The sequence below is a fragment of the Centrocercus urophasianus genome, unplaced genomic scaffold (genome assembly GCF_019232065.1).
Source record: "Centrocercus urophasianus isolate 14NV4802_14NV808 unplaced genomic scaffold, USGS_Curo_1.0 seq_60, whole genome shotgun sequence".
Lineage (NCBI taxonomy): Eukaryota > Metazoa > Chordata > Aves > Galliformes > Phasianidae > Centrocercus > Centrocercus urophasianus.
In genome coordinates, this window is record NW_024885200.1 from 415,485 (window position 1) to 433,730 (window position 18,246).

Sequence of the window (18,246 nt, forward strand, 5' to 3'; positions counted from 1 at the left end):
TAAGATAAGATAAGATAAGATAAGATAAGATAAGATAAGATAAGATATATTAGATAAGATAATAAATGCTCTGGATAAGGCCTCTGCATTTATTCTGGTTGCTTTCTTTTCTACTCATTAGTGGTCTTGTGGAGTCCAAGTGTTTTGTGGCTCTCTAAGAGCCTGATATCTGGGACTGGTCAGGGGACAATGACAGAACTGTCTTCTTTTTCTGCCCTTTGCACAAATAAACAACATGCTTGAGACATTTCTTCATTTCCTTTTATCAGTGCATTGTGTCCTTCTGCTACAGCTTCTCCTTATCTTGTTATTTTGATGCACCTGCTTCTTTATTTTTTTGTAGCACAGATTGCATTATGAGAGCTACCACATTTGGCATAAATGAGGGTGTAAAGGAAATGGAGCAACGCTTGCAAGATTTAGGTCAACAGCTGTGCTCCCAGCAGGAATATTATTTTAATTATTTGTTTGATTAATAATTAAATAATAATAGTCAACAATAGTCATTGCTCTGCCCTGTTTCAAGGTAAAGTGACAAAATTTTTCAATGAATCGTTTAAACTATTTTGGTTTGTAATTTTTGAGATGCTTTATTTGGCTGATGATTGCATATTTTTACCATGTAAATTAACTGAAATTCATCCTGAACTCAAGAGGAGAGACCTTTATGGATTTTTTTAAATGTGGAGAAAAAAAAAAAACTAAAAAATCTCAGTAATTCAAGGAACTGGTCAAAACTGACTGAACATACTGAATGTTTTCCAGCAACAACACAAGTTAAATAGAAAAATTCCTGGCCAGTTTTGTTGATAGCATTTGCAAGTAGGAAAGTTTGGTATGTAGCAAGTGGAAAGTTGTTTTTAATTTTCATTTAAAATTAGGCAGAGGGATGAAGTCAAGCAAGGCAGTCTTGGTATTCTTCACACAGGCTAGTAGGAGGCAAGGTGCTGTCTTTGAAGCGTTCCTGCAGCCTTACAAGCCTTGCAAAGCTGTTCTTACAGGCACAACTTTACCCACTTCCCTTCTCAAAAGAAGGAGCATGCTGGGCCTCTGCGAGGCTGGGGAGTGGACTAAGGAGTCCAAAGATACTATTTGAAGGAACGGTCCGCCATTCATTCTGCTGGCATAACCAGCCCAAATCACCTGGCTAGAGTCAGATGTGTAGGAAGAAGGATGCTGTGATAAAAGACCATTGCATGACTTCTGGTCTTAGGAAGCCTTAACTTTCAGGTGTGTCACTCAGATCTTAAGTTTAGCTACTGAAGAGGAGCTGCCCACAGACCTGTAATACAGGAAACAGAAGATTCTGCATGCAGAAAGGGTGCCTTCCATTTGCTCTGCTTGTCTAGAGTGGGACACTCATGTGCTGTGCAAGCTGGAAATTTCTTTCCTAGGTGTCACAGCTGGAAAAGTGATAATAAATAACAAATCTTCACATTCACCAGCCTAGGAGTATCAGACAAACAAGGGACCATGGGCAGTGCATAACTTTCAAAGTTATCCTGGTCACTCATGCTGCCAGCAAGCTTACATCTGGGAAATCAGGACCCAGAGGAGAGAGAACTGCATTTGTGGCAGTCTCATAATGCACACCTTCTGCATGGGATTACTGTGGAAGAACATCATTTTGACAGCATGGGAGGTGACAAAAGGTGTTCGTGTTTATGAGAGCTACTTTTCTGTCACTTTTTCTTGTGCTGATTCACTAACAACTAAAGATGAAAAGCCTGAGCTGTCCTAGACAGGGAGATGACTGTTATCTATTGCCTTCTATCTAGAAAGTTCTTTTCCCCTCCCACGCTAAGCTGACGGCTGAGATCTAAGGATGGACTATATGGTAGCTGTCATGGCATCAAAGCTTGTTTGACACATTTCTGTTCTGTTTTTTTTCATTTCTCACCAATTTGTTTTTCTGGGTTTTATTTTCTTCCACCATTTTTCAATTGATTTTCAGTCTTTCCTTAGTGGCATGCAACTTCAGTCACGTTCAAGTTCTAGCCATGGCTGAAATCTTGCAAATGTGCATCTGAGGCAGTTTTAGCTCCCTTCTGACAAAATGTCTGTTTCCTTGGCTGGGTAAGACACCTGCTTCATTCATGACCTCCCTCCAGGGTGCCCACGGCACACACATGAACTGAATCTCAGATCACAGACAAATAGCCAGAACATTCTAAGCTAAACCGGATGTCTTGAAGACTACACATTGACTTCTTGAGTGTCAGTGATGATGAATTAACTTAAGAAATGATTGGGAAGGCGACATCTGTTTTGCCTGCTTTGTTCAAACTCCAGTGCAGTCTTTTAAAGGCTTCTCTAAAATCAGCTTCACCAGGCTGTTCTTGTGAGTCTTCATCACCAAATTGCCTCTTTGATTGCCAGCAGGGCATCTTCACTCTACTCCCAGTACCAGCTTCCTCTTCTTCATCACAAGGAAAGTCAATAGGCCTTTTGATGATAATCCTTGGAGCTGGCACCCTGACTTGAAATGACATAACCACTACGCTTACCTTTCCTGGACTCCAGGATGAACATCCAAGAATCACATTTAATGAAAAAAAAAAAGGGTAATGTTCTTCAAAGATATTTGCCTGACCAAGGAATCAAATCTCCAGTTTCAGAAGCAGCATGGGCACTGAGGAACCCCTGTATGTCTAGGGAGCGCAGCGAAGCTTCATGCAGAGCTGTGCCCTTAAGCACCCCTCACGCAGGTTGGAGCCATGCAGGTTATGTGGATATGTTAACACAGGACCCAAACAGAAAATAAAATGGGTTATGAGCAGTGAGGATGCCCCAACTTTGCTCAGTGTGCATATATACCAAAACTGCAACAAAAACCAACATGAAATTGACTGTAAAAGCCACTTCAGTCATGCAGGCCCTTTCAGAACTTTCTTCTGAGAGGGACAACTACTGAAATGTCCCCTGGATGTGGGCACCTTACCTTTGAGAACTGGGAAATTCGTTCCTTAGAGGAAAGACAGACAGATTTGGAGCTGTGGGTACAAAATGGAAAAGGACAGTATATGGCATGGAGAAATCACATAGCCTTTTGTTAGCTATATCTTGTACACCTTGGATGATGCAGCATTCAGAGGTGTATCTGTAAGTCCCAAGCATCAGAATTCACCCTGAGTAGGAGCTGGTTGTCCTCGATGAGCTACTTTAGGAACCTGTGACAGTGATGTGTTAGCGTACCAGCAAGCACCGCAGGCTTTTCCCTAAGAACATCAGTACAGGTCTCCAGGCAGAGGTTAGACCTCTGTGCATGAGGTGAGTTCTACCAGTCACGACCGTGCCAGAGCTGAGAGATCTTTTTGCTCTGGCCTGCCTTGTGACCAGCCATGTGGCACTTCTTCGAGTTCAGCCAACAAGCTCTTTCCAAGTCCTCACTGACCCTCACCTCTCGCATTTGGAGGGGAGCCTCAGCTCAGAGAAGTCTGTATCCTTGCTGGCCTGACAGTTGCATTTTGTGCCCTAGGGCCTTTACTGGGAGCTTGTCACACCCCCTTCCATGTCATGATTCTTACCTGTGTGTGTTCACGATGAGGGAGAACTACTGAAAATGACAGTTTTCCTCATTTCTCCCTCTCTATTTCTCTTCACATGAGAAATAAATAATTGCTGAAAAACGCTGCCTGTGTTCCATTAAGTAGAAAGAAACAGGAGTTCCTCTCCTTGGCTTCCTTTATTGCCGCTGAAGTTGCGTATCAATGACATGCCATCTAAACGTAAATCTGGCAAGAAGAACAAATGCTACTGTAGCCCTTGAGCAACAGCACAGAACTGATCTGCCAACACTCTTTTGAACTGCAAAGCTTTGATCATATTAGACATCGCAGGGTTTGAAACCATCGCTTCCTCCTCTCTGTGCTGTGCCACAGACTGGGAGCAGACACTGGTGCCCTGCGCAGACTGGGTCGCGCCTGCAGGGCTGGGACTTGCACTGGGACCTGGGCCCGTCTCACTCCACCAGCCGGCTGTGCACACGGGGCCCGCTCACCTGGCTCTGTGCTGAGGCTGCTCTAGCTGCCTGCTGTCCCTCACACTGGATAGGCCAGGAGTTAAGCCATTGCTTCCGCTTCAGGGCTCCGGTCCTTGCTTCTGATGAGCATTTTGGGCTCTTTGTAGGCCAGCTGGGACCTGAGGCCTTGGTGAGGGATGGGCAGTCGAGGTTGAGGGAAGTCTGACAACAAGACGCAAAGCCCGCAGCACTGCTTGCTCTAAGAAGTTGGAAAGCTTGTTAAAATGCTTGATATTATGAAGAAACCTATGGAGCTCAGAGAGCTTGGTCAGAAGGGTGCGGTAGGCAGGCAGGGACGGGACGTGGAGAAAGGTAGGGATAAACGTAGAGGGACTGTCCAAGAAGTCATGCTGAAAGATATGAAGTAAGGCAGGGAGATCGGCTCCAGGGAGAGAGGTGTTTGGCCACCCGCTGCTGAGCTCCCATCAATTTCCAGCCCCGTGAGCTGGCACATCCCGGCCCATCTCCTCGTGGTGACTGGGATAGCCTGCCAGAGCCTTGCAGCCGGGCAGCGCATGAGGTCTGTTCTGGCTCAGCTTTCTTCTCTGTCCCTTTCTCTCTGTTAACACAGAGATTCTGCACATGCTTTCTCTCTAACAGCAACACAGCCATTCTCCCTGGAGCACTCTGTGAGTCCTTCCAGGGGCAGTAACACGAAGATGCTTGCCCCACACAACGCTTGCTGTTGCCTGAGCAGCTGCTCACCGCTCTGTGGTGCTCCTTGCCAGTCTTGTCTAGATAGTGGCTGCAAGTAGCATCCCATCCATCTCAATCTTCCTACCATCTGGGCTTCTAGCAGGTCAGAAGGTAGGAGGCAGGCAGAGAAAGAAAGAAGGGGTTTTGCTGGTGGCTTGAAGATCCAGGCCTAGAAAAAAGCTGCAGTGCTAATGTTGTTAAAGCAAAGCAGAAAGTAAATACGCGCGTGAAGCATTTATTTTTTCCATTCATCACAATGCACTTTTTATTTTTGACCTTAGCCTCAAGAATGGTGCCAGACATGTTCTGTGATTTCTCCCCTTTTCCCCTCCAGATGTCCAAATGGATTCTTCGGACAGAGATGTTTGGAGAAACTGCCTTTGCGATTGTACATGCCAGACCCTAAGCAAAGTATGTTTGAAGACAAACACACACCACACTACTTAAAACCTCCTGGGCACAGCGTGGATGTAGAGTGGTCTAGTCAGGGATGGCTCTTGGTGTCAGCTTTGGGCTAGGGCTTAGGGCTGCAGGTAAGGGCACAGGCTGAAAGCAGACAGATAGGAGTTGTGAAAGGGATCAGAAAGGGGCCTCAGTTTGCTCTGTCTGGGTGTCATTTTGCTATCTTGTTTCTTTCTTTCTGGTTTTCTTTCTTTCGGTAGGTGTCCGATCGAATTCACAGGAGACCGGTGTCAGCATTTCGCAATGGTCAGCTTCTCCAGTATGTCTCTTTCTACTTCTCTCTCTCCCTGGTTATTGTAGCTCTGTGTCATGTCCTTAAAGCAGGTTCTTCTGTTCTCCAACAGCCCTCTTCCAGTCTTGTGCACTCCCAGCTCTGCTTGACCCTTAAGAGGAGCTGTGATCGTTGCCAAGAGGAGAACCTGGGCTGTTGCTGTCTTCCCATTTATTAGAATGATTTCTGATTGAATTTAAAGTTGCTTGCTCTTTTCATGCAAAACACAACTGAGGCACGAGGTTATTGTGGTGTGCTGTGTGAGAACAGTCTTGCGTGATAAACTGTATCTGCTGGCACTGCTGTCTCAACACAGACTGTGGTGCAGTGCAAGAGATCTGTGTTTTTCCTACGACTCTTGCAGTTTGGGTGTGTGAGTCTCTCTGTACCAACTGCAGAAAACACAATGAGGGCAGTACTGAAATTTCCCCTGTGCTGAGGATGTGTTTTTTGTTTCCAGAAGTTAAACTGAGCATTAAATGCTGTTCAAATGAGATTGTAAGAGGATGGCCCCAGGTAGGGCAGAACATAGCATGCATGCCTGGAGTACGAAAGACCATGTTGGACACTGCCATGGTCTCAGGGCTTCCTCCCTGCGATGCCATGCAGCATATGGACAAAAACTGCTGATTAGGCGTCTCCAACCATATCCATCCTGGACACAGAGATGTTCCCATCTCTCCTCGTGGGTTGGACAGCCGTGCATGTGGGGTGGTGTCTAACTACAGTGACTGATCCCTTAACTTCGTATGCAGTGAATGTAAGTACCCTACAAGCCTTCCCAGTGTCTAGTTCTCAGCTCTTATGTTCTCTGCGTCTCCAGAGATGCCTCGCTTGTTCATTTTGTTCACTGCAGGTAGTTTTTGACCGATTGATATTCAGACTGTGTCCCAGCACCAGAGGGGTCCTTGTGTGGGTAAGGTCTGACCTGAAATGTGATTCAGGGCTGAGCCTGCATTTACAGCAGTGTGACCTCTGTGTACACCCTGTCTCTGTGCTAGCCATTGGGACCACAACAAATGGTGGTTTTAAAGAGAGGCTTTTTGAAAAAAGCCACAGAAGAGGCCTTAATTAGTGGGAACCAGAGGAAGAAAGACCTCTCCATGATATCTCCTTGATTGTCAGTATTGCCTCTGTTACCTCTCCTTAAGGAATCCTGCAGTCCTTGTCCTGAACTGGCAGTAGCAGGAGTCTCATTAGCACATACTAATAGTTGGCTAGGGCTTGCATTAAGCTCTTCTACAGAGTATACAGGCAAGACATTAATGGGCTTTGAAGCCCTTGGGACAGCTTGATTTTTTACATTGCCTTTTGTTCCAGATTAACTTCCAAAGTTGAAACCTCCATTGGTTTATTTTTTTCAGATAAAACATCTAAGTAAGGCTTTTTTTTTTTTTTTTTTTTTTCAATGACTCACCAAAAATTCTGTTTTCATATTTAACCCGATACAAAAGGGTTTCTTTTCCACTTTGGATCCCATAGTGTCAGGGATCCCAGCTGCAGACAATATTGGGACACTCACCTGCTGAATCTGATTTGTAGGGTGCTTCATGAGGTGATGTCCCACACAGTTAGGTGTTATTGCTACTGTGCTGCAAAAACAAAATGGGTGAACACGAGTTCTATGTCAGAAAAGTGCTTTTTCAGAACATTAATAGCGATAGGAAACAGCATGCATTTTAACCCCAGCCTGCAGAATCCAGATTTTTATGGGAATGAGAGATTTGTTTAAGTTTTATTTATATGTTAGAGGAACAGTGCCAGCTTTAAAACTGACACATTTCTTACCTCTATTCTTTTTTAACCACAGGATAGTAAGTTAAAAACAGTTTAACAAACCAGCTTGCCTGTCTGAACTTGGATAAAAATCATCTAAGATGATTCATATGTGTTTATAGCTGTTTTCACTTTCAGGTCACAGTTGGGTAATATACGTAGCAGCTATACTGCAGCAAAGAATGCACTGAACTTGCCATTCTTCCAATTAGGAAAGGCATTTCACTTGAGTCTGGGTTGTGTGAGTGCTTACTTTCTACTTCAAACAATAATTAGGGCACAGTAGAAGTTGCTGTTGCTCTCTAATTCGCTCTGTTCTTCGTCCCATATGGGTTCCGACAGGTCAAAATTTGAAATGCTTTGAATGAAGTTCAGTCATTTCCATTGGAAATAAAAGAGCTCTGACCTGATTGTTGTTTTGAGAACACTGCCAGCACTTGACAGATACTTAAATAGTAAGTAATGACACCTACTCCGGTGTTGTATTGAATATATTTGGAGTGTTTTAGGTTTTCAGGCCTAGATGGAAGGGTCCTGCCTCTTTAACTTAAACATTAAATAACACACATTCTGTAGGTATATCCCAAATCTGTGACAGAGCCTCTGCAAAGTAAACTGCATTTAATACCCGGTTCTGAAACAATGAGGCGGACACTTAGCTGCGTTTGGGCTACAGCAAGAGATGCTTGCCATCTTAGCAGCATCGTGCTGGATGTTGTGCATCTTCCTTCTGGGTGCAGCTTCCTGTCTCACCAGTTTGAACCCTTAGTCAGATTTTGCACAGGAAAAAAACCAAAACGTTGTCCAGTGGTTCTCATTGTCTGCTTGGAAGTTTGCTTTGAAGGTTTCTTTTCCCCTGATTATCAGAAATTCCTGCTAAATTAGTATAGTTACAAAGATGAAAGTTGTATTTAGATTGGTTTTCTTGTGTGTGACAGTTCTGTGTTGCTATTAAAAGCACAAGACCAAGTGCCCACTGCCAGACACATTCTGTGCATGTACCCCAGTGTTTGAAAATGTTCAAGATGGTCTTTTTTCCTATGTTGTGCTCACACTATTGCTATTTTCTAATAGATTGGTACAGAGGAACTCACTGTGAATTGTATTATTGGGATATCTTGGAGACATCCCACTCTGTCCTGAGTCAGCCCTTATTTGACTGAATAGCATTTACCCTTGGTAGGAATTTGCAACAGCTGAAGTCAAATGATAATCTCAGTGGTTGGTTCCTATCTGCTTGTAAGGAGTGTACATTTCATTTTGCTTGCATTGTCATGCAAATATACCAGGAAATGTGTGGAGATTCTACAGGGAAAAAAAAAAAAAAAAAGAGAATTATGCTAGAGCAGCTACTTATCTGCACAAATGGATGCATTGTGCAAACAGACAACACTGTCCTGGCCCAGCAAGGAGGCATTTTTGAGCAGACACCTCTCGCAGCCTGCTGGTGTCGGTTGCTGTCTCCCTGATGATCTGCTTCAGCAAGACTCATACCTTAGGTGCTGTAAGCAGACACATTTGTTGTGTGGAGCAGTGGCTGAGCACATACAGACAGCTGATGACCAGCGGATGGGCAGTGACCTGCTAAGCTGCACCAGCACAGATGTAGGTGTTCCAGACACTGACACTTAGTATCACGCATCTAGTAAGCCTGGGCAAAGACTTAGAAGGAGACTCAAAAGGTTTATCTTGTTTATCATAGGTCAGGTTTATGGCAGTATGACAGATGGCTTTGTCACTCTGTGATTTTGTCACAGAAAACCCACCAGAAGATACAAGGGAAGAGGAATGTCAAAATAATTGCGCATTCACTAAGATGAAAAAAGGTGAAAGGTGCATACGTGAGAAGAAGATAATTGCCCTGATGCTGCCTGAAGTCTGCTTAGACCCCTTATGCTTACATGAAATTCCACTGATCTCAATGGGTCTCTGCACTCTCCTCCATCCACGTATATGAAACTGACAGATCAGGGTTGGAGAATCATGTAAGGCTTTAAGTAGCCTTAGAGAGGCTATAAAATATAACCGAGGGACATTAAAGAAATATTTAATTTTGACTGAAGAGGAAGTAATTGCTGTGGACAGTCTGCAATTGCTCCACAAGAGAGGAGTGCCCTGGTAAATGAGAACACAGAGAATTATTTCCACGGATTCTGAGTCACTAAATCATCTTACTGAGATATTTTTCACATCAAATTTGGCGTATTTCTGTCTCCACGCAGTTACAGTTTCAGATATAATTAATGTAGTGCATTGTACATGTGGTGTATGCATACAGATGTTCTGTGAAGTCATACCACAGGCTAGTTTCAGGAGTTAGATCTCGTACTTGTGGTTTATCTCTGATGAAACTACAGAGCTGAGAGCCCATAACTCCAGAATGTGTCCTAAACCAGAAATCCTCCCTGACCCTGCCACTGGGATTGCAGTGTGCAGGGGAAGAGGAATCAGCCATACCAGTAGCCCAAGTTCACGTCATGAACTCTTCTTCTGACCCCTCTTTCTTCATGCCCCCCCTGTTTGCAACAACAATGAAGCCAGACCCTCATTATTTTTTCAGTGAGTTTTCAGACATCTTTGTTAGAGGTCAAAATCTAATTCTGTGCTCTGGGCTACCTTTCTGGTATACCTTTATATACCTGCTGGCACTCAAGCGTGTGGATATAGCTAATTTAACAGCAATGCTGGCATCGAGATGAGAGTCCCATCCTTTAGAGGAGCTGAGGGTGGTGAGCATGAATTCATAGGTTTAGCTGTCAGAGGTCTCTCCCAGAGCCTTGAGTGCAGGAGGAGCTGCATGAGAGATCACACGTGTCTTTGTGTGGCTGTCCTTGCACTAGTGAAAGTGAAATTTCAGATCATGCTGTTCAGCCACAGCCTTAGTGAATCCATATCACTAGTAACCAGGGACTGTTTTGCAACTTCAGTGGTTGCAAAATCTATTCTGAGATTAACAGCTCCGAGCTTGGGACCAGAATTCTGCTTTCACATGTGACTGTCCAGTGTCTGCTGACACCAGAGCAGAGCCTGAAGCCTGTGGGCATTCCATGCAAGGGGATTCTTTCCTTGGACAGTAGCTGGGTTTGCATGGAACTGTGATTTCCCTGTAATGGGACACCTATAAAAATGGCTCCTCTCAGTCCTCACTTTTATTTTAGAGGACCATATTATTTTAGGGACAGTACGAAAATACTGCTGTTTGTCCCTGTTTCATTTTTTAAGCAATTAGGTACGCATATTTTCCCACTTCTTTCTTGCTGGTGTTCTTCAGCACACAGCTTCCCTGGAAGAAAAAACAAGCGATGTTGGAGCGTTCTCACCCTGGCAGTACACTTGCGTAGTAGAACCTTTTGATCTGCTTAGAATCCCTTCTTTTTCACTTCTCTTACTTTGCAATCACATCTCCCAGAGGACCTCCTAGGGTTGTGGTCTTTGCCTTTGCAGGCAGATCTTCATCTCTGCTTGCCCACGTGGGTGAAAAGTTCAGTAACACCACAAGAAAGGTCAGGACGTCTCTGATGTGAGACTTTCCAGCGCATTCTGGAGACTCACCGAATTGACCACACTCTCCTGGGCCCAGCTTCATAGGCACAACTGTATCCTGCAGCAATTTCCAGAAGATAGCAGCTTGTCTGAAGTCATCCTTTCATTTCAGAAATATGCTTTATTTTTAAAGTGGTGCTGACAACAGAATTTCATATCTGCCTGTTGTACATCAGACCAACACTAGTTTAGCTTTGTCTTCTCCAAAAGCTTTTCAGGCCTTTGTGAAACCCTGCTGATGTTTAATAGTAAATTAGCAGGCCGTGCGCTGGCTGGTTGTAAAGGTCTTGTAAAACACATTGGCAGCTATTTTATTTCTGAAGGCACAGAGATACTGAAAGTTAAACGCTGTTAATGCCAGCACTTCTCCTAAGTCTTCACATTTGGATTTTTTCCATCTGAGATTTATGGAATAATTTAAAAATTTGGGATGTAGTTTAATATCTGTGCCAATCTCTTGTCTGTAGAATCTGAAATTAAATCTTAATGTTGCTATTTATTCATTTCCCAAAGTCATTGTCACTGATCAATAGGAGAAATGCCCTACCATACACACATTTAGTGAAATACTTTCATTTTCTATTTTCCGTTTTTTCTAATTAAAGCTGAAGTCTGTAGCCTGCCAGTAAACATCCTAGAACAGAGCTGATATCCTTATCTGATGTAATCTAGCATGTTCTCCACTTTTATCCCATATTTCCATATTGGTTTCTTTACCATTTGATTTTAATTCATAGTTGGAGTCTTCGCACTAGCTTGCTTGGGAAGTGCAGAGCAGCATTTTCTGCTACTCCCTGGGAGAACAGGGCTTCCTAAGAGGAGCAAGACACTGCACTTGCTGCATGGCACTCAGTGTAGTCATCTGGAACTACGCATGAGAAGAACTTGATCTGAGAAGTCAGTGTCTTGCAGATGCAGACTATCTTGTCGTGTCTGCTTGCAGTGAGCACTGATAGGAAGATCATCCTGAGTGCCCAGCTTTATGTGTCTCCTAGGCTGCCTAACTGTAGCCATCAGAGTTTAGTGTACCTCCTGATCATTTTTGTGTGTGTCAGGACATTCCCTTACAGGCATTACAGATTCCTACCAAGAATAGCTGACAAAAATGGGCATTTCCAAGATGAGAACCACCGTATGTTCTTAACCACGCACTGCAGTGTCTCTGGGTATGATCCATGTAACGATCTCAGCAGCACAATTTCTATGCTATCATGAAATATTTCCTGCAGACCAGACATCTGAGCCTTCCCTCCAGTCATTCTTATGAGGAAGTTAATTTCATAGACCACTTCCAGCCAGAAAACAATAACTGTTTCTAGTTGCAGTGTCTGGATCAGGCTGTCTTCTCCCCGCTGTCTACTTTGTAAGTTTCTCAGCTTACTCCTCACATCGCCACCTCACACAGACGTGGTGTCTCTTGGAGTAGATGGATGAACACCCCACTTTGCACTCTTCTGGGACTAATGGAAGGTGTAGACCTGAATTTCAGCTTCTCTCTTCATTCATGCAGCAACAGTTTTGTACCTGCTGATTGCAATATGAGAATGATAATCAGGAGAACACTTCCTTCTTTTTTTAACCTACCTTTCTGTTTCCTACTTAATCTCTCACTCATCTGAACCCTAAAACAGTATGAAGCAATATTTCTAATTCCAGAAACATTCCTCAGCTTCCCTTTAATAACATGATAGCTTCAGACCACTTAATTACAGTGTAATTACTACTCTGTGGTGTGGCTGGCTAATAACAGGGTGTTTGTGGTTTATCGTAACAGGATTATTCCCCTACCCTGGACTGCAGTACAGGTTACCCTTGGGGATCTCCTAAAGTTAATTACTTGCTAATCCACAGAAACTTGTCGGTACACTACTGTTACATATCTGGACTCCTGAGGCCACCCAGTCATTTTTATTCATACAGCATTGGACAAACTAAATGGCTGTAAGGTTCATGGAAAGTTCATTGACTACTGAGAGAGCTCATGCAATGTCCAGCCCTTAAATCATGTGCAGTGCCCTTGGTTCCCAGCATCATGGCACTGCTCCCATATGTATCCTGGAGGAAGCCTAGGCCAGGATACAGGAAACAGTGGGCAAGGTGGAGGTGGGTTGATGGAAGGACTTGATGATCTTAGAGGTCTTTTCCAACCTTAATGATTCTGTGATTCAACGATTCTCTTGTCAGTGCAGTTTATTAGTAGTAATCTTTCTGGTCCTCAGAAGTTACTCCACTTTGCTTCATGCCCTGAGCATGCTATGTGATTCAGAGAGCTCAGGGAGCTTGGGTTTGGGGGGTTTGGGATGGAATGACGTGTATGATAGCTAGAGATCTTAACCAAATTCTTAAGCAACCAGAAGTTCACATAGGCACAGCCATTTGCTAAGTCTTTTATCTTTCTTAATCATTCTATAAATCTACAGTTCAGTGACACCCATCTTGTCTTGAATTCTTACTCATGTAAAGATATTTTATTTTAAAAGGTTTTTTCTGTTGATCATTTGAAGGAGATGAAACACGCTCTAGAACATAACATAGTCACAAAGTCTCCACGCATCAGGTAGTCTTCTGCCCAACAAGAAAAAATCAATAGGTCCATAACGTACTTGTCCTACTTAGAGCACCTAAATCCAACTGGATTTTTGCTTTTGGTCCACTTCAGCTAAATTTTATTCCCTGGAGGAATCCAGTACAAGATCCGTGCATCACCTGGATGCTCAGTAAGCTCTGCTTGGAACAGCTGAGTGGTACCGGTCTGGGATGGGATCCAATCTTAATCCCACACAGATGTGCTGAAGCTGAAATGAAAAGCATGAAAATGAAACATTTTTGTCATCTTTCATGTATTTTCCCTTTTTCCCATCTTCAGTTCTCCCATGCTTGCTGCTTTTCTCTGTTGGATGGCCTTCTCTCATGTTTACAGCAGTTTGGTATTAGAATATTTCCAGACTACTAGTGTGGTCTCCCTTGGGATCAACACAGAAGAGTCTAGTATAGCTTATAGGCACAAGCAATAACACAAATACTGCAAAGTAATGCATTTAAGGGGCAACTAGATACTCTTTCCTTTACACTGACGGCTGCTTGAGGAAGAATGGATTCTATCTCAAGCTCAACATTTCCAGAAAGCTTCAACAGGTATAAATGTGACATGATTTTTCAATAAACTTGTCCTTGTTTCAAATGGTTTGGGAAATCTCAGGTGAGGGTGCTGAGCCATAGCTACTTGTCATTGGCCTTGGAGTTGTTTGGAGTTCAGATAGAAGGTTGATGATACAAGAAAAATAATATGTAGAGCTGAGTGCTGTCCCACAGTAATTGATTTGTGTGCTAGCCTCTGGCTATATATTGATTGCATTGGAGCTTGTCCTGAGGGCCTTGGAGTTCTAGCATGCATTAGTCTGTCTGCATAGATGGGATTCATTTGATTACAGCTATCCCAGAGGCAGCTCCCAAGCCTGGAATGCAACATACTTCCCCACTGCCAACAGCTCTACAAGCATGGAGTGGCCAGACAGCCAGGGTGTGTGAGATGCAGGCTGATCAGATTGTTGGAGGACATGGTGCAGGTGCTGCACACCATGTTGAGCACCTTCTCCACCTGGCAGCAAATACGACTCAAAGCTTTTAAAGATACATTGCTTTCCCCGATCAGTCTCTTAAAAAAAAGAGAAGAACTCCTTCAAACATAGAATGCTATCAGAAATACTTTTTTGCTCCAGACCAAAATAAATTGTTGTCTCTAGGAGAAATTTTGTTTTCTCAAACATGCTTGTTACCAGGAGATCCATTATTAATCTGTCACGTGCTGTGTGGTGCGCTGTGTTCATGAAGATGATATCCCTCTGCTCAGTGCAGAAGCATCACCTTTTATTCGTAGAGATGAGGTCTCCTCATTTGCTTCAGGGCAGTAGCCAGTTGAATAATTTTGAACAGTCTGTTCTTAACAGAAGAGGCAAACCTTTCAAATCCCAGAGAACTCTTACAGTGTTTCCTCTGAGTGTCTTTCCTCCATTGCTGTCCCAGCAGAAGGCCTTACGTGCCTCATGGCCACTTTGAGGAGCTCCTGAGCAGGGAAAGGAGTGAGTGCCTCCCTTCTGGATTCCGCTATGGGTGATACAGAAGCAATGCCTGTAGCTGCAACAGGCTGACACATCACCTTGCTTGTAATATCTTGTTGTGCTGGAACTGTTTTTTTGTTTTTTTTTTTGCGTAGCTTTGTTAACAGAGGAGCAGCTTAGAAAAAATGATATGATGGAAATTTTAGTAGCACCTAATATGGCTCCAATAATCCCTTTGCTTTTGAAGCAAGCTGGCTTCTTATCCATGGGAATTTTCTTCTGGAAGTCTGAAAGCACAGCCTGGTCAATTCACAGATCAGAAGAGAGGCTGAGTTTTTAGAAGTCCACTGTCTTCCTGAACAGTGGCATCTAAGCAGCACTGAGGGAGGAACAGTCAGCACATGAGAGACTGAGAAAATCTGAAGTGTTGAGTAGCTGTGTACTTGAGATGCAGGGGCACAAGCAGATTCAAAGCCACTCTTAGGTTTGCAGGTAGAAGCAGGTATGTGCTTTCCAGCTGCTGCAGAGCTGCATAGTTTCTCTGCTGCCCAGGGAACCTGTAGCTAAGATCCAATACATGAGCTGGCTGTGTCTGCTCTGTGGGACTGGGGAGCCCTGAGAACCTGCAGTTCTACTGTAGGGTGCACCACAGGAAGGCTCAAGTTCTGTTTGCACTAACAAAAAACCGTGAGAATGTTCTGAATTGCATCCATTTGTAGCTGTATATACGAGAGCAGATCTGTCAGGAAGGAGCAAATGTTTAGGGAGTACACTGCCAAGAGCATACCAACCGTATAGATATTTGGATGAAATTTAATGTATCTCTATCTGCAGTTGTCACGGTGTCAGGTAAAACAGGTTGCATGATGGTAACATGCTCTAGAAAAATATCAAGGTTAGCAGTGAAAACCGGAAGGCATAGAACAGGTGTAAGGTGTCCAGTTCTCTGCTGTCCACCACATTGAGTCCACGCTCCTGCAGCCCACAGGACGTGACTGTGAAATGCATGGTAGAGTTCTCCATTCGTTTTGCACAAACGTGAGATGTGAAGCAGAGATCAGCCTGGTTTTGTGGCCTTTAAGTTATACCAAATTTTATTAAAGAATCTCCAAAATCCCCTTAAAAAAAAAAATCAAAACAAACAAACAAACAAAACTATCCAACCAACAAACATCAGCACCGATTTGAAGAGAAGAACCTGCTTTAGCTGAAAAGTGTTTACGTGTTCCATAATGATTAGTGCTAATTTCCCTCTCGCACACTCAAGTTTTGAGCAGCATTGAAATAGCAAACCAATCTTCATGTGCAGCAAACAGCAATTCGTATGGAAAATGTAACAAATCAATCTGGACATCTCCGAGCTGAAAATAATCTTGTCCGTATGGTGATTTGGAACAGAAGAGCTCACTTTTATGTGCAATGATAAGTATGGAGAGCTTTAATGTTTATGTGGAAAAAATTGTCTTTAAGTGAGGCTGGTACCAGGAAAATTAACGAAATTCAAGAATGGATTTTTTTTTTCAGAAAAAAAAAAAAAAAAAAAAAAAAAGTTGCCTGTTCTGGACAACGGCGCTGTTGATTCATTAGACAAAGCCTGCTCTGCGTAGCAGTGCGTCTGCAAGATGAGCTGCAGTCGCAATTGTAACCAATTTGAATCTGAAAGCAGATGCTCCAGTTTGTGCTTTTTCTTTCTTTTTTTTTGGCATGCTTGTCGTTTCTAAAAATGCAGAACCACAGCAGAAGTGAAATTTGGAAGATCACAGACTCGAGGGAAGCTTGCAGTGCAATTTGCACTTTTAGATCTGCAAGGGATTCATTACCTTTGCCAGGGCAACTAATCACTTGCAGTATCAGTGGTACAGCTGCAAATCCGTGCTGCTAAGAGCAGTGCTTCACCATGCACATGCCGGCAGGAGGTGAGCAGGCCGTGCTGCCAGATGACATTGTGCATCCAAGACCAGACCTGAGGTCATGGGCAGGAGCGCTGTGCTTGCAGGCCCCGTGCAAGCGCCTGCACGTGTCTGCTGAGCGCGCTGCTTTGTGCGCAGCCCCGGGCACAGGGGCACATGTTGCCTGTAGAATGCGAATGAATGGTTATCAGGTTCACACGGTCGCTATGTGTTTTGGCCTGTCTGGAGTCAGGAGTTGTTTCAGAACAAGTGTACCTTTTTTTTTTTTTTCTTTTCTTTTTTTTTCTTTCCTGCCTAACCTGTAAATTCCACATCGGGTACTAACAAACATGGCTCATCTCAAAAGAATTCATAATCAACTAAAAGAATTCATAATTAACTTCCACTGCAATTTGTTTGGGTCTTCCTTTACATAAGATATAAGCTCTGGTGGGAATTTAAAATGCTCTGAAGCATACACTGTGTTCTGTGTAACTGCTGCTGAGCCTACAGAGACGCTAACTGCTGTAACTGCACAGTGTGTTTGTGTATGAGAGATCTCTGACAGACCTGTTTTTCTTTTTCTCTTTCTCTTCCTTGTCTTCTTTCTGCATTGGCAGAGCATCTTGGATTTGAATTAAAGGGTATGGAACAACCATTCATTTATTAATCAGAAGCCATTAAGAGCTGCCCACATTATATTTATGGCTTTAATGGGATGATTAAAAAATCAGCTGTTCTGTTCTTTTCCCTGGCACCGAGACAGATGTTTGGATTAAAAACCAAAACAAAGTAAAAATGCAAAGTCGAAATGTAAAATGATAAAAACGCAGGTGTATTTTTAGCAGCACTTTTTTCTTTGTTCCGAGCAGCGGCCAGGTGCGTGTGGCACGACTGAGATGTTCCAAACCATGGTCTCCTCATTCGACACGCTTCTGTGCCTTTAACCAAAAGGCAAGAGTTTGTGTCAGTCCTAAAGTCTGCCAGCAGGCACCACTTGGGGACAGGCAGGGGAAGGCGAGTTTTTAGGAAGTTTTAGGGCTTTTGCAGCGCTGCCGTTCTGTGCGCTAACATCCACTGTGTCCTATGAAGGGCCAGGGGGGGTTTTACCTCCTCCCAAAGGCCGTCTGCTGCCTTCTGTTCCTGACAGGAAGAAACTGACCCATGGAATGTGACGGGAGGTGAGCTCCTCTAGAAGACACTGAGCCCGGGGAAGTCAGTGTGATGCTGAGCTGGTGGCAAGCTAAAGCGTGGAAAAACACTGGCTTACAGCCTCTTGGAAACAGGCGACTCCCTGCTCCTACCCAATTGCTCACAGTCATAGTGTTTTTCCTCCTTTCTCCTAACTCTGTTTTCAGACGTGTATCAAATCTCTCTGGAGTAAGCACCTGGAAAATCAAATCCCTGGGTTAGGTTTCCCTGGGTGCGCAGACGAGTGTGGGAGGGGTTGCTCACCAAGAACAGAGAGGTTTGTCTTTATCACTTAGCTTAAAAAAATTGGCCCAGCAATGCCATCTGGAGCAGATCTTC

The 18,246-nt window shown here is 43.7% G+C and overlaps 1 protein-coding gene across 2 annotated transcripts in view; it reads left to right on the forward strand.

Moving 5' to 3' along the window:
- The window catches only part of NRG2 (neuregulin 2), an 83,431-nt gene that overhangs the window by 54,285 nt on the left and 10,900 nt on the right, over window positions 1–18,246 (forward strand). For both annotated transcript variants that reach the window (XM_042836433.1, XM_042836434.1), the window contains one exon: window positions 5,052–5,128. In XM_042836433.1, coding sequence (XP_042692367.1) covers window positions 5,052–5,128 — 77 coding nt within the window. The remainder of the gene's footprint in view (window positions 1–5,051; window positions 5,129–18,246) is intronic.